This window comes from Oncorhynchus keta, chromosome 19 (genome assembly GCF_023373465.1).
Source record: "Oncorhynchus keta strain PuntledgeMale-10-30-2019 chromosome 19, Oket_V2, whole genome shotgun sequence".
In the NCBI taxonomy this organism is placed as follows: Eukaryota; Metazoa; Chordata; class Actinopteri; order Salmoniformes; family Salmonidae; genus Oncorhynchus; species Oncorhynchus keta.
The window spans coordinates 13,189,112-13,215,861 of NC_068439.1; the positions used below are offsets into that span (position 1 = coordinate 13,189,112).

At 40.5% G+C, this 26,750-nt stretch overlaps 3 protein-coding genes across 6 annotated transcripts in view; 1 reads left to right on the plus strand and 2 right to left on the minus strand.

Moving 5' to 3' along the window:
• Positions 1-4,478: 4,478 nt before the first annotated feature.
• LOC118377816 (myelin P2 protein-like) lies at positions 4,479-5,902 on the minus strand. The gene is made up of 4 exons (XM_035764758.2): positions 5,734-5,902; positions 5,362-5,537; positions 5,164-5,268; positions 4,479-4,731 (listed from the first exon to the last, which is right to left on the minus strand). The coding sequence occupies exons 1-4, from the start codon at positions 5,804-5,806 to the stop codon at positions 4,678-4,680; spliced, it is 408 nt and encodes a 135-aa protein (XP_035620651.1). The 5' UTR covers positions 5,807-5,902; the 3' UTR covers positions 4,479-4,677.
• A 1,515-nt stretch (positions 5,903-7,417) lies between these two features.
• Positions 7,418-11,013, minus strand: LOC118377815 (39S ribosomal protein L53, mitochondrial-like). Its single transcript, XM_035764757.1, has 3 exons — positions 10,783-11,013; positions 9,409-9,521; positions 7,418-7,671 (listed from the first exon to the last, which is right to left on the minus strand). Exons 1-3 carry the CDS (start codon positions 10,875-10,877, stop codon positions 7,553-7,555), a joined length of 327 nt encoding a protein of 108 aa, XP_035620650.1. The 5' UTR covers positions 10,878-11,013; the 3' UTR covers positions 7,418-7,552.
• A 4,490-nt stretch (positions 11,014-15,503) lies between these two features.
• LOC118378553 (phosphoprotein associated with glycosphingolipid-enriched microdomains 1-like) overlaps positions 15,504-26,750 on the plus strand; it is a 106,972-nt gene continuing 95,725 nt past the window's right edge. The window contains exons 1-2 of one of the 4 annotated variants that reach the window (XM_052469658.1): positions 15,504-15,632; positions 15,705-15,788. The gene's annotated coding sequence lies outside the window, so the exon portion shown is untranslated. The other 3 variants (XM_052469657.1, XM_052469659.1, XM_052469656.1) reach the window with 3 other exon arrangements.

Here is a 26,750-nt window from a genome sequence, read left to right on the forward strand (position 1 = left end):
CAGACCCTGTATTGTAGACGATCAGTCACTGTACTCTAGGCGGTATCAGTCCTTGTAGTGTAGTCTGTATCAGTCCCTGTACTCTAGACTGTATCAGTCCCTGTCGTGCAGAATGTATCAGTCTCTGTCATATAGACTGTATCAGTCCCAGAATTGTAGACTGTATCTGTCTTTGTAGTGTAGTCTGTATCAGTCCCTGTACTTTAGACTGCATCAGTCCATGTAGTGTAGACTGTATCAGTCCCTGTAGTGTAGAAGGTATCAGTCTCTGTAGTGTAGACTGTATCCGTCCCTGTAGTGCAGAATGTATCAGTCTCTGTAGTGTAGACTGTATCAGTCCCTGTATTGTAGACTGTATCAGTCCCTGAAGTGTTGAATGTATCAGTCCCTGTATTGTAGACTGTATCAGTCCCTGTATTGTAGACTGTATCAGTCCCTGTATTGTAGACTGTATCAGTCCCTGTAGTGTAGAATGTATCAGTCCCTGTATTGTAGACTGTATCAGTCCCTGTATTGTAGACTGTATCAGTCCCTGTAGTGTAGAATGTACATTCTGTACATTTCTCTTCTTTTTAATCCATGCGTAAACAATGACAGAAGCCTAATGAGTATCCCTAAATACAGTATTTTCCTCTTCACACAACTTTGTTTTGTTAAATAATTTCCAATGTTTACTATGATGCTGACAGATCTAATGTTGGGCTCTCTTTTATCATTCTCTTCCTGAGGAGATTCCTCCCTGCGCTGTAACTACATCTGGCCATTGTATCACACAGCCACAGCTACAGTTACAGAGGATCACTAATCTACCAGCTGTTATAGTAAGATTGTACCCTTTCCTTTTTACAAGAAAAGTCCTGCTGCATCCCTTTCACACAGAGCTGTGTCTCAAACGGCACGCTGTTTCCTATATAGTCCACTTCTTTTGACCAGGCCCCCTAAAGTAAGGCACTAGTGTATATAGGGAATTGGGTGTTATTTGGGACACAACCAGAAGCAGCTGAGAGCTATGTAGTCTAAGACTAAGGTATTATTTTAGTCTCTCTCTCTCTCTCTCTCTCTCTCTCTCTCTCTCTCTCTCTCTCTCTCTCTCTCTCTCTCTCTCTCTCTCTCTCTCTCTCTCATTCTCTCTCTCTCTCTCTCTCTCTCTCATTCTCTCTCTCTCTCTCTCTCTCTCTCTCTCTCTCATTCTCTCTCTCTCTCTCATTCTCTCTCTCTCTCTCTCTCTCTCTCTCTCTCTCTCTCTCATTCTCTCTCTCTATCTCTCATTCTCTCTCTCTCTCTCTCTCTCTCTCTCTCTCTCTCTCTCTCTCTCTCTCTCTCTCTCTCTCTCTCTCTCTCTCTCTCTCTCTCTCTCTCTCTCTCTCTCTCTCTCTCTCTCTCTCTCTTGCCTCAAAATTAACTTGTAGCCTTGCACACACACACACGTGCACACACTCACACACATAGACACACACACACTAATAACTTACTGTTGAAATCATCTGAGCCTTGAGTCATCTGGCCAACAGTACTCATGTGACCTACTGTCATCAGTATGAATATCTAAATATTGTGTTCCAGAATGGAATAGAGATAGATAAACACTTCAACAAATCTGTCCCAAATGGCATATATTTTGTTCAAACTTTGTGTGGCCAGGAATCTTCCAGTAGTGTGTACAGCAATTTGTATTTTCAAATTGGCTCTATTACACTGTACCAGACACCTTCACTGCATGTTTCTATTTGGGGGTTTGATCCTACCAACATTTCTATTGGGGGTTTGATCCTACCAACATTTCTAGTGGGAGTTTGATCCTACCAGCATTTATATTGGGGGTTTGATCCTCCCAACATTTCTATTGGGGGTTTGATCCTAACCAACATTTCTAGTGGGAGTTTGATCCTACCAGCATTTCTATTGGGGGTTTGATCCTACCAACATTTCTAGAGGGGGTATGATCCTACCACATTTCTGGCGGGAGTTTGATCCTACCAGCATTTCTAGTGGGAGTTTGATCCTACCAACATTTCTAGTGGGTGTTTGATCCTACCAGCATTTCTAGTGGGAGTTTGATCCTACCAACATTTCTAGAGGGGGTATGATCCTACCAACATTTCTAGTGGGAGTTTGATCCTACCAGCATTTCTAGAGAGGGTATGATCCTACCAACATTTGCAACTGTGATGAACTTGGCATCCCACCCACTGTGCAAACGTTATACAGCGTAGGCAGTGGCCTGTTTGCATTGTCCTGCCTAAATGGGATGTCGGTGGAGAGTTGGCCCACAGTTCCACCTGTTTCAGCTGTTTTCAACATTAACCCCAATCAGTATATCTGCTCTGTTTCCTGCCAAGGGAATGTGGCTGTCGGGCTAACTGTCGCGCACTGGAACAATCTCCGCTTGAGTACCCGCCAAAGGGAGTGACTCCACAGGTTCCACAATGCTTTGCGTTTCCTAAGTTACACACTGCCGCAACTATGTGGCCTTCAAAATGGGAAATGTTCAAGACCAAAAAAAGGAAAGAAATACATATCCTGTGTGACCTCTAACACTGGTCCTCTCTGACCGCCTAAAAGCATTCACATCCCAGTGAGGTATGTCTGGTGGTCTTCTGCCAACAACAAGCATAGATCACGAAGAGCTCCTGGGACTCCAAGGGCTAGCTACTTGACCACTGGGGTTAGCCAGCCTTCCAGAAGAGCATTTTGAAGTGCTTAGCTTTCATTTGTCTTATTCTGTCCAAGTCAGGGAGAAATGTGTTATTGGAGCAGATACTGTCCACTTTTACTTGGGGTTTAGATGGAAAAGGTTCCCAATGACCCCTGTTGCTATTCAAAATATCACAGGTCTTCAACTCCTGTCAGTCCTGTTATGACTCAAACTACTTAGATTTTGTGCAAACACATCTGAACATAGAGTAAATGTATATATGGATGTACAGTAATCCTCCAAAGCATTTGCGAGTCCAACACACTAGGCTGGCAGGGACATTAAGCGCTCAGCATTTAAACAACATTTTGTTGTATTAAATCTTTATAGTCTATAAATTGCGCCTATAGGCTGTGTAAATACAAATGAAATGAAAATGCCTTACTAGGCTCAATCTACAGTGCCTTTGAATACATTTTTAGAAACAGGAGTTTGGCCAGAATCTGGGGCTTCAGGCTCATGCGATCGTGCCAGGAGAGCAGGTCGGCAGCGGAGAATATCCTCGCCACGCTTGCAGGCCGCTGGGATGCTAAACACCATTTTGGCCACTCTTGCCAATAGCTAGGTCTAATGATTTTTAGGCAAAATAACCCAATAACAACGGAAAGCTCCTTGAAAGTTGGAATATGCCAGGCCTATTGGGCCAAAATCAATTATGGCCTATTGTATAGATAATATAACCAACATGAAAGAAACTTTTAAGAGATCTGTTTTTAGTTTATAAATACTTTGCTACAATTACACACTTAATTATCTACCCAATTTGTTCCTTTCTTTGATTATGTGCACGTAGTAAGTCGCCTATACCATCATGCTTTGGGGATATGTGCCTTTCAGATTCCACAATGAGTATTTAATTGTGGACATTACATCTTTGCACTGCCTCTCTTGCTCTTGGTCCTCATCTTTGTAAGTCACCTTGATTTTGCACTTCTGTATTTTATCAGTTTCTTTATGAACATATTTAGCGAACTCCATGACAGTAGCTAAAGCAAGGAGCTATAGCAGCACACAAGTAGACCATAAATGCATGCTGGTCCGGGTATGCCCTAAACTCGTGAAGTGAGCGCTATTGGAGCGAAATTGGAACGGGCGAGAAGGCGGAGACTCCAGCCTTTGGGATTCTCGCTCCGCACTCCAGTCGAATTGGGTATGCTCCGCTCCAAATTCCGCTCACATACTCTGTTCCATATCAATTTGACTTGCACGGTGTTTAAAATGAGTACATTAGTCAGTTGGGCTATCAATTAAAGCTATGGATCCTGTTGACCTGGGCCTACGCATTTGTTAGTATTAAATAATGTGTCATTTCGAATGCACGGTAGCGCTTAAGGCATCAGTAGCCATGGTGATTAAATGCGCTGCTATATGTCTGTGTCTGACTATAAAAGCAATGCAAACAGGCCTAACCTTGGTCAGATTATTAATGTATACTCTGTTAAACACTAGGCATTGGTAAAGCCAAAAGCGCTGTCAAATATCCATGTTTGCGATCATCAAAGAACGCAATTGTTGCAGCAAAACACAGAAGTTTGTCACAGATCATTCATTGTTTGTCATTTTATGTACTGAGAAATGTGACTACATTAATAGCTGAAAGCTCCCATATGTTGTGTTAGTCTATGAATAATATGTATTAATGTCTCATGTCTTGTTATTCTTACACGTTTCGAGTTAAAGAGGAAAATATACAGTCTTCAGCGGTCAATATTGTCCCTACTGTACCAACACGTGGAGAATCCAACCAAGACATCATGCAATCATTTCAAATGAGAACAAGAAGGCAATTTTAAGGTTTTAATTCAAATCAAAACAATGTTTATAACCAAATGTATCATATTAGAGTAGTACAATGCATAAATATGCGTTGGCAATACAATAAAGAATATGAGCAAATACGTGCAGCTTTGCTGCTCATTTGCTGCTCATTGAACTGAGCCTGTCGTTATCCAATCATCGAGGAAAAATGGTCACGAGTCCCATCACGCCTCCTTCACGTATGTCCTCACCGCAACCACATCCCCCATCACGCATTTCTGAAAGGATGAGGAGGGAGGAAGGTGAAAGGAGAAGAAAGGAGAACAGAGGGGGAGAGGGAAAAAGAGTGGTAGGTCAGAGTTGAGATGTTTCAGGTGCAGGCTAGGAGCCAGGAATACACATTCCAGCATGTGTTGTAGGTTTGAGCGCGGTAAAACACGTGTTCAGTCAAAAATGCATGAAGTGTTACATGTAAAAGGGTTGAGATGATAAATTCAAGTGTGATTTAACTTTCCCAACCAGTTTTATTGGCAACATTCAAAGTTTAATCAAATTACTTTCTCATATCATAAATTATTTGACAGTAATCTGTCAAATGCAGAGGTTATTAACAAATAAACAAACACTACAAACAATCAACAAAAAGACTACAGGACCATGTAGGCTATTATAAAGTAGTTTTTTCAAATAAGAAATAAACTATTCCTTACCGCTATCAACTTTCCATCACCAGTTACCTCTCTCTCTATTATCGTCTCTTTTCCGTCCCAGTTCTGTTTTTGCACAAGGTTGCCATTTTCAAGAGTAAAAACGGTCTGAAGATTAAAGGAAAAAATGTAAGTTATTTCCAATGACTAGGTTCACCCAAGTCAACGGACTTTCACACATAGATTTTGATCCCAACCAACCATTGTTTTTCTGTCGTCGGCGGTTGTTTCCTCGAAAGGCTCGTTGAGTTTGAATTTAATCTCAACCGTTTTGAAAGTGCTCTGGGATTTCACACAGATCATTCCTTGGTCGTCCATGTTGATGATGAGACTCGGCTTGGTGCGGTTTCCCACCTGTCGAGTCGCGAAGCCAACACCTGCACAGCGGAGAACAAACTGTCAAGTGGGATCTATTGTTCGTGTGGTGGGGTGCAACAAAAAGCATTATCATGCATAATTACTTTTATATAAATACAAATGATAATCTTTATCGTATTATAATATGTTATCATTATATTTACTCATATTATACGTTTATCAAAATGTATTCAAGATTAGAAAAAAATACCATACCCAAAGCTTTCATGTAGTCATCAAAGTTATCGCTGGAAATCATTTTCCAGGTCCCCACAAACTTGTCAACCATCTTTCCAGTTATCTGTAATATCCCCAACAGTGCGATCTATCTTTCCAAAAATCGAATCTACTCTCTCTGATGAGAATGATCCATGGTTTTAAAGGGATCTAGGCGACGCACGCATGCTAATGCGGACCAATCACAGCCACGGACGTCACGGTATGTAGTTCGGCAATTTCCAGTGTAGGAATAATGGTTGGAATGGGTGAAAGGTTTTTGAGTGCCACATCTACTGCTGTGCCAAATTACATTTAGCTTACTATGTAAGAGGCAATGGGTTTCACAATGTCCTTTCAAATGCTGAAAGAGTGTCTATTACTCTGCAAATAGTTCACTGATCACATGTTAAAAATTATGACAGAGCCAGATAATGTAATCTAGTAGCATACATCTGAATGGACAAAATGATCAAACTTGGTAGGCAAAAAAAACACTTTCCCATCAAATAAGTTTCATGCTATCTAAAGTAAATAACTTCAAAAAGTGAACGTACTCCCAATTCAACTGGACCATTCAGTAGAGGCCATATGTGGACAGCTGCTTGTCAAACATCTCATGGCGAAATCATGGGCATTAATATGTAGTTGGTCCGCCCTTTGCTGCTATTACACATTCTGCGTTTATGGAAAGGCTTTCCACTAGATGTTGGAGCGGTGACTCGCTTCCTTTCACAAGAGCTTTAGTGAGGTCGGGCACTGATGTCGGGCGATTAGGCCTGGCTTGTAGTCTACGTTCCAATTAATCCCAAAGGTGTTCGATGGGGTTGAGGTCAGGGCTCTGTGCGGGCCAGTCAAGTTCTTCCACACCAATCTTGACAATCCTTTTTTGTATGGATCTCGCTTTGTACACAGGGGCATTGTCATACTGAAACAGGAAAGGGCCTTCCCCAAACTGTCGCCACAAAGTCATTGTATGCTGTAGCGTTAAGATTTCCCTTCACCGGAACTAAGGGTCCTAGCCCGAACCATGAAAAACAGCCCAAGACCATTATTCTTCATCCACCAAACTTGACAGTTTGCCCAATGCATTCGCGCATGTAGCGTTCTCCTGTCATCCGTCAAACCCAGATTTGTCCATTGGTGAAGCGTGATACATCACTCCAGAGAACGCGTTTCGACTGCTCCAGTCCATTGGCGGAGCGCTTTACACCAGTCCAGCCGACACTTGACATTTCGCACGGTGATCCTAGGCTTGTGTGCGGTTGCTCAGCCATGGAAACCCATTTCATGAAGCTCCTGACGAACAGTTGTTGTGCTGACGTTGCTTCCAAAGGCTGTTTGTAACTCAGTAGGGAGTGTTGCAATCGAGGACAGACGATTTATTCCCCCTTCGGTAAGCTTGTGTGGCTTTCCACTTTGCAGCTGAGCCGTTGTTGCTCCTAGACATTTCCACTTCACAATAACAGCACTTACAGTTGACCGGGGCAGCTCTAGCAGGGCAGACAGTTGACATACTGACTTGTTGGAAAGATGGCATCTGATGACAGTGCCACATTGAAAGTCACTGAGCTCTTCAGTACGGGCCAATGTTTGTCTATGGTGATTGCATGGCAGTGTGCTCTATTTTATACACCTGTCAGCAACGGGTGAGGCTGAAATAGCCAAATCCACTCATTTGAAGGAATGTCCACATATCTTTATTTACAGTGTATTTCTATAATTGACTGAAAAACAACAAATAACATGTCAATAAAGTATTTTATCATAAACATTCACAAATATACATAGACACATAAAACAATACTGAGGGAGGGGACTACTTCTTGGCTGTAATTTTGGCCTGGGGGTCCTTGGCCACACATCGTGACTGCAGCGCAGTCAGCATCTCCTTGCTGGTCAGTCTCGCTCCCTTCATCATTAGCCTTTCTCCATCCACTGTAGAGAAGGGGGAAAACACAGGTAAAGAAGTTGTTTCGCTTGAGGCAGTATAAAAGGTATGCAAAACAAAAAATTGGGAACTGTTACTTGGTACCAAATGGTGAAGACTAGGACCCTAAAGAACCCAACAGGCTAGATTACTACTATGTAGGACAATTATGATTTTATTGTGTAAATACCTGGTCATTGCATCAAATTTCATTAAGCTTTTACTGCAATGGTCACCAACCCTGAGACTAGAGTGTTCCAGGGTGTGCAGAGCAGGCTATTTAATCCAGGCCAACATCTAGAATCAGGTGACTTAATGCTGGGCTGGCACAAAAGCCTGCATATATACATATATATACAGTTTCGACACACCTATTCATTCAAAGGTTTTTCTTTATTTGACTATTTTCTACATTGTAGAATAATAGTGAAGACATCAGAACTATGAAATAACACATACGGAATCATGTAGTGACCATTTTCCAACATTTGTTTCGGTTACTACATGATTCCATACGTGTTATTTCATAGTTGTGACGTCTTCACTATTATTCTACAATGTAGAAAATAGTAAGAATAAAGAAAAACCCTGGAGTGAGTAGGTGTGGCCAAACTCTGGACTGGTACTGTATATCTCCAGGACCAGGACTTGTGACCACTGCCTAGATACACTTCGCCTGAAATCCAGAACCTGTTTTGCTAACATTCCATTCCTAGTACCCAGTGTCATTTAGCCATCATTCCCCTCCTAGTACCCAGTGTCATTTAGCCATCATTCCCCTCCTAGTACCCTGTGTCATTTAGCCATCATTCCACTCCTAGTACCCAGTGTCATTTAGCCATCATTCCCCTCCTTGTACCCTGTGTCATTTAGCCATCATTCCATTCCTAGTACCCTGTGTCATTTAGCCATCATTCCACTCCTAGTACCCAGTGTCATTTAGCCATCATTCCCTCCTAGTACCCAGTGTCATTTAGCCATCATTCCACTCCTAGTACCCAGTGTCATTTAGCCATCATTCCCTCCTTGTACCCTGTGTCATTTAGCCACCATTCCACTCCTAGTACCCTGTGTCATTTAGCCATCATTCCCCTCCTAGCACCCTGTGTCATTTAGCCATCATTCCACTCCTAGTACCCAGTGTCATTTAGCCATCATTCCCCTCCTTGTACCCTGTGTCATTTAGCCATCATTCCACTCCTAGTACCCTGTGTCATTTAGCCATCATTCCCTCCTTGTACCCTGTGTCATTTAGCCATCATTCCACTCCTTGTACCCTGTGTCATTTAGCCATCATTCCCCTCCTTGTACCCTGTGTCATTTAGCCATCATTCCACTCCTAGTACCCTGTGTCATTTAGCCATCATTCCACTCCTTGTACCCTGTGTCATTTAGCCATCATTCCACTCCTAGTACCCTGTGTCATTTAGCCATCATTCCACTCCTTGTACCCTGTGTCATTTAGCCATCATTCCACTCCATTTACCCTGTGTCATTTAGCCATCATTCCACTCCTAGTACCCTGTGTCATTTAGCCATCATTCCACTCCTTGTACCCTGTGTCATTTAGCCATCATTCCACTCCTAGTACCGTGCCATTTAGCCATCATTCCACTCCTTGTAGCCTGTGTCATTTAGCCATCATTCCACTCCTTGTCATGCTAAACAGACTGATACCCAGACTATAACCTCCATAGGACTATATGAAGTAAATGTGAGGTAAAAGTCAGGTTTATTCTACTTACCGAATGTGATGTTCACCACTGGTTCTGACTGGTCGTGTTTCACTTCTGTCATCACCTCACAGTTCATATTGGTAGATCTGGCCTTCTCAGACCCAACCAGGACCAGGAACTCCCTGCAGGGTCACCAACATTGAACGTCACATTAACAGGGGATGCACGTCTGTGTGGGTTGACCCCTCACCTGAATAAGATCTATAGATCAATTTCACCCATTTAGAGGATCAAGCAATCTTTTAAATATCTACCAGCCAACCCTTATTCCAGTGACTCTGGTGATGCTTATAGACTATTTTATAGAATGAGCCTTGTGGCTACACAGGCTATGGAATAGGGTAGTTACAGGCCCCCTCTGCCCAGAGTGGGTGAAAATGTGCATGGGTGATGAAATGTCACTTCCTGGTGTTATCAAATACATTTAACCAAGATAAATATGATAATTCATGTTCTGAATTGTTCAGAGGGGTTGTCCTCTAACATATCATTAACATTACCTCCAAAAACTCAGATTTCGTAACCTAATAAATCCGATAAAAAGCACCGAGCTCTGTTGACATTGCAGTGCAGGTTTCTCGTAAAAATGGGGGATTTGACATTTTGTGGTTAATGGTCTTCAAAGTTGTTTCAGTGGGTCACAAACATTTTATTTTGCTTGACAGGAGCTGATTGAAATGTAAAAGGCTTTGAAAATAAAACGCTTGCTATATGCTCAGTGCTCCGTTTACATTTCACAGAGATAATTCTGCCCATTGTACAAGGGTAAAAACTCCAATAACTTTTGAATAGATTATGATAGAGACATGAGGTGTAGACTTTTTAGAGGGTTATCAATACAATTAACATAATACTTTCCCCATTGGTCAAAATATGCGTTTTTGATTGGCCACGCTACTAGACTGTGTAGATAGTTTGTCAATCTGAAATAAACACATTGCGTGATGACGCTTGCCAAATATGACGTTTAGGCACACAGCCAGTTATATTCTTACATGAGCCTATGACGGTATTGGCAGTGAAGCGGGCACCTGGATGACAAACTCAATCTGACAATCTGAACGGTTTAGGATAGGTAACGTTACAGATTTAAGACAGCTAGCTAGAAACTAATAACCTTCATAATGTGTCTATATCAACAATAAGCAGTAATTTTGGGCAAGAATTACTGGTTGCACAGATGAGATAACATTCAACGATAGTGTGATTGTCTGTGTCCATCTGTGTGGAATAAGAGATGCATTATTTGTCCTACAGTACAGAAGGACCCAAATGTTGTTTCACATCATGGTCAATTATCTTTCATAGACTGAATAAAGCACATGTTGACTAGAAAAATAGATATTCACGTGTCCTAGGTAGAAAAGTGACAGGTATTCTTACCGTGTGGAACGAACATTGGATTCAAACGGACAAAACTGAACAACAATGCTCTTGACCGTCTTAAGCACCACCGTTGTCTTGCTTGAAGCCGCCATGTTTTCGCAACGATGACCTTTCAACCCGGGCGCTGTTCAAGAACATCTCGAGTGCAGATTCGACAGAGTGAATATATTTTTGGGTCTGTTCACGTTCGTTTATTTACCACCCAAAGTACATCTACGTTACTTCGTTTCACCACCGGGGAATTAGTTCACTCGCGGGTACGGTTTCAGAACCGCCTACATGCTTATGAGCATTTTTACAGATTTATATCTGCAAATTTACTGAACACGCGCACAAAAAATGTACACCACTGGAGGGGAGTAGTGGATAACACAAGTAAAATCTCGGTAAATTACCACTTTCACCCTATTCTCATTCCGCACAAGATGGTAATAATAGATAAAACATGACTAATAATACGAATTTATCATGATCATAATTTACCAGTAACAATTTTGCACGGTGTGTGGCTCAATAGGTTTAATATTTTTTAATTTTATTTTTTAATTTCAAGTTCTCATTTGCAACTGCGACCTGGTCAAGATAAAGCACAGCAATTCGAGACATACAACACCACAGAGTTACACATGGAATAAACAAAACATAGTCAATAATACATTAGAACAAAAGAAAACAAAAAGTCTATATACAGTGAGTTCAAATGAGGTAAGATAAGGGAGTTAAGGCAATAAATAGGCCATGGTGGCGAAATAATTACAATATAGCAATTAAACACTGGAATGGTAGATGCGCAGAAGATGAATGTGCAAGTAGAGATACTGGGGTGCAAAGGAGCAGGTGGTGAAGTAATTACAATATAGCAATTAAACACTGGAATGGTAGATGTGCAGAAGATGAATGTGCAAGTAGAGATACTGGGGTGCAAAGGAGCAAGATAAATAAATAAATAAATACTGTATGGGGATGAGGTAGGTAGATAGATGGGCTGTTTACAGATGGGCTATGTACAGGTGCAGTGATCTGTGAGCTGCTCTGACAGCTGGTGCTTAAAGCTAGTGAGGGACATATGAGTCTCAAGCTTCAGAGATTTTTGCAGTTTGTTCCAGTCATTGGCAGCAGAGAATTGGCTTTGTTGGCTTTGGGGGTGACCAGTGAGATATACCTGCTGGAGCGCGTGCTACAAGTGGGTGCTGCTATGGTGACCAGTGAGCTGAGATAAGGCAGGTCTTTACCTAGCAGAGACTTGTAGATAACCTGGAGCCAGTGGGTTTGGCGACGAGTATGAAGCGAGGGCCAACCAACGAGAGCGTACAGGTCGCAATGGTGGGTAGTGTATGGCGCTTTGGTGACAAAACGGATGGCACTGTGATAGACTGCATCCAGATTGTTGAGTAGAGTGTTGGAGGCTATTTTATAGATGACATCACCGAAGTCGAGGATCGGTAGGATCGGTAGTCAGTAGATAGGATAGATAGGATAAGTAATGCTGTAATTCAATGCTAGTCTACTTTATAAAATATTCAAGTTTATGTAGGCTACATCAAATCACATTCACTTCGTCTAAAATAATATAAGATTAATAAAATGAATAGGTTATTATTGGATTCACTTCATTTCTATTGGACATAATAAATTAGACAAATCCATGTGTATCCTAAATGGTTAAAAAATATTTTTCATATTTTATGCCATTCACTTAATATTCAATAAACACTAGCGACTGTTTCTGAATTACTTGACACAGCTGATTACTGTTTACTGAGATTAAATCGCTACTGACATCCTCTGCTAATCGACTGATTGATGATGTTTATGTCTAAAATTAAGTTAGGGTGGAGAGGACTGACCATCCGGGGCAATCTGTTATACATTGAGTCAATAGCAGAGGTAACACACACACACACACACACACACACACACACACACACACACACACACACACACACACACACACACGCCCTGTCATGGTCTGAGTCAATATAGCAGAGGTGCCACTTTAAATGGACACCCAAACACACAGGTAACATAATCAAGTGGACAAGTATCGTGGCGGTATAACACAAGCAGCTGTTGTTTCCTGATAGAACCAGAATGGAAGGGGTCAAATGCACAAGACACAACGCAAAACACTTTTATTAGAATTCTGCTGTGTTGGTGGTTTAGTCAGATGCCATTTGTGTTTGAGGCGGGGGGCTTTATCAATACAGACATTTTCTGATTCCACCAGGAAAGTTGTCAAAAATGATTTTCACACAGAATGTAAAAGCAATGTGGCATTGGGTTGTCATGAGAAGCGGTGGGTGAATGTGGCAGTATTTGATAATCAGATACATTTATGTCACACTTAATTTAAGGCCAGCCTTCCTGTGTAATGCACCAGGGAATATGGTAGATATGTTCGGCCACAGACTCTGTGTCCTCTCAGCCATAAACAGTGTGTGTAGACAGTACAATGATAACAGCTGTGGTGGGTTGTGAGTGTGACTGTGAGAAAGCCAGGGGTGTAACTTTCACTGGTGGTCTGCCCCCCCCACCCGTGTTATAATTGAAATATGATACAAAACAACGAGCAACGGTGTGCTTTAGGACCATGCGGACACCTCAGAGCAGTCTGGTAGGCAGTTTGGGGTGTTTATCCGACTTTTAAAACATTGTGTATTACTCAACATACATCACCAAAATATTGTGCAAAAGAAAGTTTCCACGCTGTCACGCTTTTCTTTTTTATTGTTGGCGGAAATAACAAGCTTTTATTTTTAACCATACTGTATTCATCATGGGGGTAAATAGCGTTTAAAAATATCTGACATCCCCACACCTCCACCCTGGTCCTTCTCTGCCATTAACAGACATTTTTCAGTTAAGAAGCGGAATTAACAGGCTTTCTTTTTAGCTATACAGTATTCATCATTGTGATAAATAACCCAAGTGTTTTCTCTCTTCCCCAGCTCCTCACACCCTCCTCCGGTCCTAAACTTAGAACCTCTCATCATGTTCTGTTCAGTCAGAGGACCAAGTCATCAGCCCTGAGTTTCCTGAGTTGCCGCCAGCGACCAATGCCTTGTGATGATTTGACAGTAGGAGTGAAGAATGAACAGTCACAATCTATATATAGCCATAAGGCTTGAGGCAAGCATTTCCTGGCTATATCAACCTCCCTCCTCCTCTTCTGCTAGCCCCCCTTTACTCTGACCATGACAATCAGCCCTACTGGGACCAGTGGCAAATGGCCTAAAGTCCAAAATGAAGTAAGCAGGGAGGGGGGTTGGCTCAAAGAAACAATGTAGAGGAATTGACCAGGAAGGGGTCGACTCCTAAGAATAAAGGTTAAATAACAGTATGGGGTGTTTGTATTTTATTTTCCACTTGTTATGTGCACTATGAGTGTCTAAATATACACTGTGACCATGCTGAATCATTCTTTCAACCAGCCAGGCAGGAAGTCAGAGACGACTGTTATTGTCTTATTTAATTTATTAAGTAAGCAAGGGCTCACTCCCAAAAGAGCCATTTGGGTTAGTTGAAGACAGACAGACTGTTGCCTGTGTGTAAGCTCCTGTTGTTCTTAATACTCAACTATCAAGGTATCTTGCTGTGCAATAAAAGTGGTGTTCTATCTATATTGGTGTAACTGAAATTATTGGTAAACAATTAAATGGCATCATAATAACATACAACATTTTAGATGTAGCCTAATTACTTTGACTCTACATTAAACATCAAATACAGTTTGAATACACTTTATACACATGTAAAGCTTTGAAATAGAGCATTCAATATTTTCCATTGATGAGGCGTAGCGCAATTTGTCATAAACATCTCCACGTTCTGAGTGCAATTACGCACTACATGTCCCAGAGACCATACTTGTTTTACGAAGCGATGTACGATTGTGTTGTGAACAACATTAGCGTGAACAACAATAGTGGAATCGGTGGTTTGCCTTCAAAATACAAGTCCCGATTGAAACATGCAAACGGAGATAGTAGAATCATTACACAATTTGACTAAATAATGCGAAACAATGTTGGAATGCTGTTATATAAATTAAAGAAAATACAAAAAAAAATCGTTATTTTACACAAAAAAATAAAAACATCTGTTGAAAAAGCACTGTGGGACACATTAGACTTCAGAATTCCATTGGGGGCAAATTTATATTGCAATGTACAGCCTTCCGTGAAATTGGGTATCAGCCTACTCAGTGACACCCACAGATTAAAATTCTAAAGAGTTTACACAAATATTAGCGTCCTAGCTCCTATTGTAGGACTACAACTATGGGAAATCAGCTCACTATTCAGCCTATTGTGCGTATTGGATGTTCATTGCAATGTACAGCCTTCCCTATGGATCTTGGGTCCATGAAATGGGGTATCTGCCTACTCAGTATAATAAGAGGTACGATGCTAATATTAGTGTGTAAACTCTTTAGAATTGTAATCTGTGGGTGTCACTGAGTAGGCTGATACCCAATTTCATGGACCCAAGATCCATAGGTGTTCTTTGTGTCAAATAAACAAATGATTGCATTTTGATGAGTTTATATAACAAGTTTAAATTTTTTTTTTGCATTATTTAGTCCAATTGTGGCATTATTGCACTATTGTTATCCCTTTCAATGGGGACTTTTATTTTAAAGGTGAACCGCCGAATCAAATATTGTTGCTCACGCTAATGTTGTTCACAACACACTGATGAGATCTGTCACTCCTCCCCAACATTTTGCCGGAGAATAGGAAAGGAGTAGGCTCGGTCTGCGTGCAGAGGCAGAATTGCACCGTACTACGTCTGGGAATATTCGTGCACGTTGGAGAACGCGCCTCACAGCTCCTCTGCTTTGAATAGTAGGTTTGTATAGGGTTTACTAATACTTATCAGTTTCATGTTATTTATTTAATAAATGCGTTTTTTTTGAGGTGGTGGAGCCTCGCTTAACAAATCCAACGAGTTTCAATTCAACAGTAGACTAACCGAATGCTATTCATGGATAATCTTCTCCGGTAAGTGTTCTCCAGACTCCATCTACGAATGTAGAAAGTTGCGCCTTAATGTCAAACAGGTCCGTTTATTTCTACTGGCAGATGTGTGTGTTTGGTTTCTATGGGCAAATTCCGAAACATATATTTATTTATTTATTTATTTATTCTGCTGCAGCACCGCCAGGCAAGGAAGGTAGGCTTCGAACAGCCCCATTGAATGAACCAACGATTTGGGGAATATTGATGATGGGGGAGATAGGGGACTTGGGCTGCAGGGAGACTGATATTTGATGAAAGGCCTTTGCCGCTTGAACTCATTAGAGCGCTGAATCAAAGTTTCTGCTCAGTGAGGCTAGTAGGCTATTTGATATATTAATCAATGCAGCAGTTAAACATTTTGTGCATCAATTCGAAGTTGAATGCAGTAGTCTACACCGTGTTTTCTGATCTGCGTTTGTCATGAGTTCTCGGTTTTCGCTGAGAAGCAAATGAATTTGTCTCAATATATTAAGGCTCCTTGGTATTTCTTTGTATGCTTTTCAAAACCCACATGTTTTATGGATAGGAAGACACAATTGTCATACATGGCATTACTGTAAAGAAGTTGAGCTTTACACTTTGAAGACAAATGTAGAGATTAGAGTGTGGGCCTACATTTTTCTCGGTCTATTATCTTCAAGCCTGACCTCTTTAGTTCAGTAAATTAAATGAGTTTATAGTAAATTAAATGAAGTACGTGCCACTCAATCTTTATAATAGTGACGTTCATCTGGTGTTGAGATGCAAATGTACTTCCTGCATGGGTACAGATATAAACTGGTCCTATAGCCACACAGCAAGACCAGCAGCAGGTTACAGTAGGACTATTCTATTCTATTCTATTCTACAATAGCATCCTGGTGGTATATTGAGATGCTCATTGTTCCCCTGCAATGGCCGCCATAACATAAGCATAATATAACATAAGCATAATATAACAGAAGCATAATATACCAGAAGCATATCAGAAGGGTTGAGGTCAGATTGATGACTGGGCCAGTAGTCTCTGAGCCAAAGACTTCGTGTACCCTGTCATTAGACAGACAAACAGCATTGGTTTTATTGACAGCAACAGGCTTAGAGGTTTCTTCCCTCCCACTGGCCTAGCAGGCTGGCACTTTCTGTTCCACGGTGCCAAGAGAAACACCCGCCCTCGTTCTGTGTGTAAGTCTACTGTGTTTGTAGTCATTGTCTGTGTGTGTTGTGTTGTGTAGTCTGTGTATGTCTACTGGAATTAGAAGAGGAACTCGTGGTTTAAACACAGATTTTCTGGCCAGTTTGTCCGTATGCAGGGCAGACAAGACTACTTCTGTAGCATAACAATCATCACATTGTTTTGACCAAATGTTGGATCTGAGAATAAACTTCTCTCGGGGAGTCTGTAATTCTCTCCTGGACTATATCACACTGAGTTTATTGACCGAGAGTAGTTAGTTTCTCTGAATGTCTTGATATAGACAACCCCACTGGGCAAAAACTGGTTGAATCAACGTTGTGTCCAGTTAATTTCAACCCCCCAGCAATCTATGTGATGACTTTGAATTAACATGGAATACTGAAAACAAATTTGAACCTAAATCCAATGACATAGTGATTTTTTTGTTGAATTTCAAGTTGAATTCACGTACAGTAGGTTAACATCTCAACCAAATGTAAATCAAAACTAGACCTTGAACTGAAGTCTGTGCCCTGTGGGATGCCTTTATGTCAGTCAAGTTGAAACTGGTTATTGGTTTAATTAGACACAGGTGCAATATGCAGAAGTCGTTCCACTACCTCCTAGTTGCTAGAATTCGTATAGTGTACCTAATTTCAGCTTGTGACAAAATAAACAAATATAGTGTAGAGAATCATTGTACCAACTAAACCGATGTGAAATATAAGTTCAATAACAAAAAATATTGTATTTTCAGCTGTTTGAAAAGCTGGTGTACAAAACCGAAAGTAAAAGACGCAAAAAACGAGCGCACATAGAGCAGATCTACCGCTTCTTAGACTGGCTTTCAATGAGAATGACAGATCTATAACTCACATTTCTAAGTGAATTTGGTCGGGTCGACCCAAAAGTTACATATTGCGGCATTGACGGCTGCGTTTGTTAATACCAGTTTATTACACCCTCAGGTCAAATATGTGGATTAATCAGCTAGACACTAATCATGTTTGTGTTGGACAAAATTGATTGAAGCAGACAATTGTGTATGCGCCACATATATCTGTGATATATTTAACCCCTGCATTAGTGGTGTATCATGTCCATGTTTATAATTAGCTGTAGGGTACTGGCAGCTGTTGTGGAGAAGACTTGAAGTACACTTCAACACACACCACTACATTCTGCTATCACACAATGTGAAGAAGAATTTTTTTTGTAGAGGTGAAAGCTTTTGTTCACACACCTTCTGAGTGACATGACCGCACTTAATTTGTTGGCAATTCCACAATAACAGAATTGCAATGAGACTCCGATTGTTCACATAAAATGTATGTCAAACAAAACCTTGATTTCAAAGTTTAACAAACCATACAACTATGCACAAGGACTACTTTTAAGAATTTACATGCAACATTATACAAAAACACATTTACTGGCAGAAATGTGTTCGGTAACAGAATTTCAGAAAGATCATGGTGATGTATCGTTTAAAGGTACACAAAGATATACATGGGCTACCATTCTAAAGTTTGGGGTCACTTAGAAATGTCCTTGTTTTTTGAAAGAAAAGCAAATGATTTTGTCCATGAAAATAACATCAAATTGATCAGAAATACAGTGTAGACATTGTTAATGTTGTAAATTACTATTGTAGCTGGAAACGGCTGATTGTTTATGGAATGTCTAGGGGTACAGCGGCCCATTATCAGCAACCATCCAGTAGAGTATAGTTCAGTAGAGTATAGTTCAGTAGAGTAGAGCTCAGTACAGTAGAGTATAGTTCAGTAGAGTATAGTTCAGTAGAGTAGAGTAGAGCTCAGTACAGTAGAGTATAGTTCAGTAGAGTATAGTTCAGTAGATTATAGTTCAGTAGAGTAGAGTAGAGCTCAGTACAGTAGAGTATAGTTCAGTAGAGTATAGTTCAGTAGAGTAGAGTAGAGCTCAGTACAGTAGAGTATAGTTCAGTAGAGTATAGTTCAGTAGAGTAGAGTAGAGCTCAGTACAGTAGAGTATAGTTCAGTAGAGTATAGTTCAGTAGAGTAGAGTAGAGCTCAGTACAGTAGAGTATAGTTCAGTAGAGTATAGTTCAGTAGAGTATAGTTCAGTAGAGTATAGTTCAGTAGAGTATAGTTCAGTAGAGTAGAGTAGAGCTCAGTACAGTAGAGTATAGTTCAGTAGAGTATAGTTCAGTAGAGTAGAGTAGAGCTCAGTACAGTAGAGTATAGTTCAGTAGAGTATAGTTCAGTAGAGTAGAGTAGAGCTCAGTACAGTAGAGTATAGTTCAGTAGAGTATAGTTCAGTAGATTATAGTTCAGTAGAGTAGAGTAGAGCTCAGTACAGTAGAGTATAGTTCAGTAGAGTATAGTTCAGTAGAGTATAGTTCAGTAGAGTAGAGTATAGTTCAGTAGAGTAGAGTATAGTTCAGTAGAGTATAGTTCAGTAGAGTATAGTTCAGTAGAGTAGAGTAGAGCTCAGTACAGTAGAGTATAGTTCAGTAGAGTATAGTTCAGTAGAGTATAGTTCAGTAGAGTATAGTTCAGTAGAGTATAGTTCAGTAGAGTAGAGTAGAGCTCAGTACAGTATAGTTCAGTAGAGTAGAGTAGAGCTCAGTACAGTAGAGTATAGTTCAGTAGAGTATAGTTCAGTAGAGTAGAGTAGAGCTCAGTACAGTAGAGTATAGTTCAGTAGAGTATAGTTCAGTAGATTATAGTTCATTAGAGTAGAGTAGAGCTCAGTACAGTAGAGTATAGTTCAGTAGAGTATAGTTCAGTAGAGTATAGTTCAGTAGAGTAGAGTATAGTTCAGTAGAGTAGAGTATAGTTCAGTAGAGTATAGTTCAGTAGAGTAGAGTAGAGCTCAGTACAGTAGAGTATAGTTCAGTAGAGTATAGTTCAGTAGAGTATAGTTCAGTAGAGTATAGTTCAGTAGAGTATAGTCCAGTAGAGTATAGTCCAGTAGAGTATAGTTCAGTAGAGTATAGTTCTGTAGAGTATAGTTCAGTAGAGTAGAGTATAGTTCAGTAGAGTAGAGTATAGTTCAGTAGATTATAGTTCAGTAGAGTAGAGTATAGTTCAGTAGAGTATAGTTCAGTAGAGTAGAGTATAGTTCAGTAGAGTAGAGTATAGTTCAGTAGAGTATAGTTCAGTAGAGTATAGTCCACTAGAGTATAGTTCAGTAGAGTATAGTTCAGTAGAGTATAGTTCAGTAGAGTATAGTTCAGTAGAGTAGAGTTCAGTAGAGTATAGTTCAGTAGAGTATAGTTCAGTAGAGTAGAGTAGAGCTCAGTACAGTAGAGTATAGTTCAGTAGAGTATAGTTCAGTAGAGTAGAGTAGTGCTCAGTAGAGTAGTGCTCAGTAGAGTATAGTTCAGTAGATTATAGTTCAGTAGAGTAGAGTAGAGCTCAGTACAGTAGAGTATAGTTCAGTAGAGTATAGTTCAGTAGAGTATAGTTCAGTAGAGTAGAGTAGTGCTCAGTAGAGTATAGTTCAGTAGAGTATAGTTCAGTAGAGTATAGTTCAGTACAGTTCAGTACAGTATAGTTCAGTAGATTATAGTTCAGTAGAGTTCAGTAGTATAGTTCAGTAGAGTATAGTTCAGTATAGTATAGTTCAGTATAGTATAGTTCAGTATAGTATAGTTCAGTATAGTATAGTTCAGTATAGTATAGTTCAGTAGAGTATAGTTCAGTACAGTATAGTTCAGTACAGTATAGTTCAGTACAGTATAGTTCAGTAGAGTATAGTTCAGTATAGTATAGTTCAGTAGAGTATAGTTCAGTATAGTATAGTTCAGTATAGTATAGTTCAGTACAGTATAGTTCAGTATAGTATAGTTCAGTAGAGTATAGTTCAGTAGAGTATAGTTCAGTATAGTATAGTTCAGTACAGTATAGTTCAGTAGATTATAGTGCAGTAGTGCTCAGTAGAGTATAGTTCAGTAGTGCTCAGTAGAGTATAGTTCAGTAGAGTGCAGTAGAGTATAGTTCAGTAGAGGGCAATAGAGTATAGTTCAGTAGAGCGCAGTAGAGTATAGTATAGTTCAGTTCAGTAGAGCTCAGTGGAGTATAGTATAGTTCAGTACAGTAGAGTAGAGCTCAGTAGAGTATAGTATAGTTCAGTACAGTAGAGTAGAGCTCAGTAGAGTATAGTTCAGTAGAGCGCAGTAGAGTATAGTATAGTTCAGTTCAGTAGAGTATAGTATAGTTCAGTACAGTAGAGCTCAGTGGAGTATAGTATAGTTCAGTACAGTAGAGTAGAGCTCAGTAGAGTATAGTATAGTTCAGTACAGTACAGTAGAGCTCAGTAGAGTATAGTTCAGTACAGTACAGTAGAGCTCAGTAGAGTATAGTTCAGTACAGTACAGTACAGCTCAGTAGAGCCTAGTATAGTTCAGAACAGTAGAGCTCAGTAGAGCCTAGTATAGTTCAGTACAGTAGAATATAGTTCAGTTCAGTACAGTATAACTCAGTAGAGTATAGTATACTTCAGTATAGTACAGTAGAGCTCAGTATAGTATAGTATAGTTCAGTAGAGTATAGTCCAGTAGAGTATAGTCCAGTAGAGTATAGTTCAGTAGAGTATAGTTCTGTAGAGTATAGTTCAGTAGAGAATAGTATAGTTCAGTATAGTATAGATGAGTACAGTATAGTTCAGTAGAGAATAGTATAGTTCAGTATAGTATAGATCAGTACAGTATAGTTCAGTAGAGAATAGTATAGTTCAGTAGCGTATAGTATAGTTCATTATAGTATAGATCAGTACAGTATAGTTCAGTATAGTATAGATCAGTACAGAATAGTTCAGTAGAGTATAGTTCAGTGCAGTATAGTTCAGTAGAGTATCGTATAGTTCAGTTCAGTACAGTATAGTTCAGTTCAGTACAGAATAGTTCAGTAGAGTATAGTTCAGTAGAGTAGAGTAGTGCTCAGTAGAGTAGTGCTCAGTAGAGTATAGTTCAGTAGATTATAGTTCAGTAGAGTAGAGTAGAGCTCAGTACAGTAGAGTATAGTTCAGTAGAGTATAGTTCAGTAGAGTATAGTTCAGTAGAGTAGAGTAGTGCTCAGTAGAGTATAGTTCAGTAGAGTATAGTTCAGTAGAGTATAGTTCAGCAGAGTATAGTTCAGTAGAGTATAGTTCAGTAGATTATAGTTCAGTAGAGTATAGTTCAGTAGAGTATAGTTCAGTAGAGTATAGTTCAGTAGAGTATAGTTCAGTAGAGTATAGTTCAGTAGAGTATAGTTCAGTAGAGTATAGTTCAGTAGAGTATAGTTCAGTAGAGTATAGTTCAGTAGATTATAGTTCAGTAGAGTATAGTTCAGTAGAGTATAGTTCAGTAGAGTATAGTTCAGTAGAGTATAGTTCAGTAGATTATAGTTCAGTAGAGTATAGTTCAGTAGAGTATAGTTCAGTAGATTATAGTTCAGTAGAGTATAGTTCAGTAGAGTATAGTTCAGTAGAGTATAGTTCAGTAGAGTATAGTTCAGTAGATTATAGTTCAGTAGTGCTCAGTAGAGTATAGTTCAGTAGTGCTCAGTAGAGTATAGTTCAGTAGAGTGCAGTAGAGTATAGTTCAGTAGAGGGCAATAGAGTATAGTTCAGTAGAGCGCAGTAGAGTATAGTATAGTTCAGTTCAGTAGAGCTCAGTGGAGTATAGTATAGTTCAGTACAGTAGAGTAGAGCTCAGTAGAGTATAGTATAGTTCAGTACAGTAGAGTAGAGCTCAGTAGAGTATAGTTCAGTAGAGCGCAGTAGAGTATAGTATAGTTCAGTTCAGTAGAGTATAGTATAGTTCAGTACAGTAGAGCTCAGTGGAGTATAGTATAGTTCAGTACAGTAGAGTAGAGCTCAGTAGAGTATAGTATAGTTCAGTACAGTACAGTAGAGCTCAGTAGAGTATAGTTCAGTACAGTACAGTAGAGCTCAGTAGAGTATAGTTCAGTACAGTACAGTACAGCTCAGTAGAGCCTAGTATAGTTCAGAACAGTAGAGCTCAGTAGAGCCTAGTATAGTTCAGTACAGTAGAATATAGTTCAGTTCAGTACAGTATAACTCAGTAGAGTATAGTATACTTCAGTATAGTACAGTAGAGCTCAGTATAGTATAGTATAGTTCAGTACAGAAGAGTATAGTTCAGTACAGTAGAGCTCAGTAGAGTATAGTTCAGTTCAGTACAGTAGAGCTCAGTAGAGTATAGCATAGTTCAGTACAGTACAGTAGAGCTCAGTAGAGTAGAGTATAGTATAGTTCAGTACAGTACAGTATAGTTCAGTTCAGTACAGTAGAGCTCACTAGAGTATAGTATAGTTCAGTACCTTAGAGCTCAGTAGAGTATAGTATAGTTCAGTACAGTAGAGCTCAGTAGAGTATAGTATAGTTCAGTACAGTAGAGCTCAGTAGAGTATAGTTCAGTACAGTAGAGCTCAGTAGAGTATAGTATAGTTCAGTTCAGTACAGTAGAGCTCATTAGAGTATAGTATAGTTCAGTACCTTAGAGCTCAGTAGAGTATAGTATAGTTCAGTACAGTAGAGCTCAGTAGAGTATAGTATAGTTCAGTACAGTAGAGCTCAGCAGAGTATAGTTCAGTACAGTAGAGCTCACTAGAGTATAGTATAGTTCAGTACCTTAGAGCTCAGTAGAGTATAGTATAGTTCAGTACCTTAGAGCTCAGTAGAGTATAGTATAGTTCAGTACAGTAGAGCTCAGTAGAGTATAGTTCAGTACAGTAGAGGTCAGTAGAGTATAGTTCAGTTCAGTACAGTAGAGCTCAGTAGAGTATAGTGTAGTTCAGTACAGTAGAGCTCAGTAGAGTATAGTATAGTTCAGTACAGTAGAGCTCAGTAGAGTATAGTTCAGTACAGTAGAGCTCAGTAGAGTATAGTATAGTTCAGTACAGTAGAGCTCAGTAGAGTATAGTTCAGTACAGTAGAGCTCAGTAGAGTATAGTATAGTTCAGTACAGTAGAGCTCAGTAGAGTATAGTTCAGTACAGTAGAGCTCAGTAGAGTATAGTATAGTTCAGTTCAGTACAGTAGAGCTCAGTAGAGTATAGTGTAGTTCAGTACAGTAGAGCTCAGTGGAGTATAGTATAGTTCAGGTCAGTAGAGTACATTATAGTGTACTCAACTCTAGTGTGCTCTACTGTACTGCACTGTGTTGAACTATACTCAACTTTTCTTTTCTTTACTGTACTGTACTGTACTGTACTGTACTGTACTGTACTGTACTGTACTGTACTGTACTGTGCTGTCCAAACTTGTGAACCCAACTGTGATTTGTGACTACTATGATTTCCCATTGTAGCCCATTCAATTGCAGAAATTCCGTTACCGATTTTTCTGTAAATCCTGTTGCCGATTTGGTAATCCACTTAATAATTTAATTAATAACAGTAAAAACAGTATAACTAATTCATAGGTCTTCCTTTATTTGTTACTTTGATGAGCTTTCATTATCTTCTGTTCTCATTGGGGAGAGAAACTAGAACGTGTCCCTAAGATATGTGGGTTTTTGGTAATGTTTCTTAAAAAAAATATCAAAAACTAAATATAAATGTTGCTATTAGTCTTCACAGGGGTCTTCACTTCTACATAGTGTTGATGTATTTCTAACACAGTAAGACTTGTTCTAGTAGATGTTGTCGAAGACCCCTTTTCTATCTGTTTGACCAGAAATCGAAGCCTGATGTTGAAGGATGGAAAATGGTTGAAAAATATATATATGCCTTAATTTATAAATAAAAAAAGACTCTTGACTTTCATTTGACGTGCTCCTATGAACTTCCCATGTTGGTGCTCCTGAGCCCTTTTACATGGACAAGTGTTTCTACAGCTGGGAGAAGGAACCATGTGTGAAGGTGTCTGCACTGCACCAACTGGGCCTCTCAATCCCGATGACACAGACGCCTGGGCCTTTAGTGATGCTGTAAACTGACACCATCATTTCTTACAATATTGTATGATTTAAAGCTGCAGTATGTAAGAATTCGTTGGCAGAGCAATTTCTTCCAATAGTCCTTACAGATCAAGGCTTGTGTATATCGGTGGCTAGAATCCACTTCAGAGGCTTGAGATGTGTTTGTTTCCATCACTGGGGATGTAAACAGAGAGGTGTCTGGTTCTACACTGACACTCTGAGGCAATTACTGCATTATGCTCCATTTGACAACTTTACCATTAAACTGGTTCACCTCGGGCTGAGAGTTAAATCCTGTGTGTGTGTGTGCGTGTGTTTGCATGTCCTTGTGTCTGTGTGCATACTTTGCATGTGTCTGTGAGTGTGTTTATATGAGATTATGATTTTAACCTCACAGGCTCAATAAAGTAGTTTAGGAAACAGGAAGTACTCTTGAGCCACCTCAGAGCCGTTTCTCTCCCTGAGTCACACTGTCAGCAAGCCTCTGCCAGAAGGTGTTTTGGCAACTGTGGTTATAGTTAAAATGCTTGGCTGGCTCTAAAACTTCTTACGTATTCTAATTTCCTGGCATCAAAAGCCTCTATCTTCAGAGAACTTCCATTCCTTTCCCTCATGCAAGCCTAAATTATTGAAGGAGCGGAGATACATTTTTTCTTCAGTTTAGGCTACAAAACCATTTCCAATATTCATCATTTCCCAAATAGCCATGGAATTCACAATTGACTCATCAGTAACTGTAAATGCTTGCTTATTCTTGTGTAATACTATCCATGTGTTTCACTTTTAAATGCTTATAAACCCCTTGAAGATGGCAGAAAGAGGGAGGGAGGGCTGGAGGGAGGGAGGGAGGGCTGGAGGGAGGGAGGGAGAGAGAGGGAGGGAAAGAGGGAGGAAGGGCTGGAGGGAGGGAGGGAGGGCTGGAGGGAGGGCTGGAGGGAGGGAGGGCTGGAGGGCTGGAGGGAGGGCTGGAGGGAGGGCTGGAGGGAGGGCTGGAGGGAGGGAGGGAGGGAGGGAGGGAGGGAGGGAGGGAGAGAGGGAGGGAGGGAAGAGGGAGGGAGGGAGGGCTGGAGGGAGGGCTGGAGGGAGGGCTGGAGGGAGGGAGGGCTGGAGGGAGGGAGGGAGGGAGGGAGGGAGAGGGAGGGAAAGAGGGAGGAAGGGCTGGAGGGAGGGAGGGCTGGAGGGAGGGCTGGAGGGAGGGAGGGAGGGGAGAGAGAGGGAGGGAGGGAAAGAGGGAGGGCTGGAGGGAGGTCTGGAAGGAGGGAGGGAGGGAGGGAGGGAGGGCTGGAGGGCTGGAGGGAGGGAGGGAGAGAGGGCTGGAGGGAGGGAGGGCTGGAGGGAGGGAGGGCTGGAGGGAGGGAGGGCTGGAGGGAGGGAGGGAGGGAGGGCGAAGCAAAGGACAGACTTAATAAGAGGGATGTAAAAAATATATACACACTATACACACAGAGAGAAGAAAGAAAGAGGGAGAGATGAAATGCTAATCATATAATGACGGTATTGATCTCTGTTCGTCGTTGCTGGTGCTATTTAAAACCTCCTCACTGCTATTGACCCTGGCCAAAATGATTTTCCATTTGGATGTGAACATTGTTAGACTGCTAGTTGTCATGGTTTTCAGAGCATGTTAATACTGGCAATGATTGGAACAAGAACAACTGAAGTACTGTAGCAGACTGGTACACTTCTCAAAGGTCATTCCATTACATTGACATCCATGACGGTGAAAAAATGTGTTGATGCACATTGATGTCAACTAATGAAAATTGACCAGCTGCGCCATACAGCTGGCAAAATAAATGGGAAGAGATTTTCAATGTACCGATTCCATGGCACATGGTTTATGAACTGGTACAAAAAACAACACTTGATTCAACACT

Bases quoted from the DNA above. Each gene is read 5' to 3' on its own strand.
- LOC118377816 (XM_035764758.2), bottom strand. From the start codon at position 5,806: ATGGTTGACAAGTTTGTGGGGACCTGGAAAATGATTTCCAGCGATAAC. The intron at 5,538-5,733 runs GTATGGTATTTT...TCCGCTGTGCAG, and splicing joins TGACTACATGAAAGCTTTGG to GTGTTGGCTTCGCGACTCGA. The intron at 5,269-5,361 runs GTTGGTTGGGAT...TTTAATCTTCAG, and splicing joins CCGACGACAGAAAAACAATG to ACCGTTTTTACTCTTGAAAA.
- LOC118377815 (XM_035764757.1), bottom strand. From the start codon at position 10,877: ATGGCGGCTTCAAGCAAGACAACGGTGGTGCTTAAGACGGTCAAGAGC. The intron at 9,522-10,782 runs GTAAGAATACCT...GTGACCCTGCAG, and splicing joins TCCAATGTTCGTTCCACACG to GGAGTTCCTGGTCCTGGTTG. The intron at 7,672-9,408 runs GTAAGTAGAATA...CCTTCTCTACAG, and splicing joins AGTGGTGAACATCACATTCG to TGGATGGAGAAAGGCTAATG.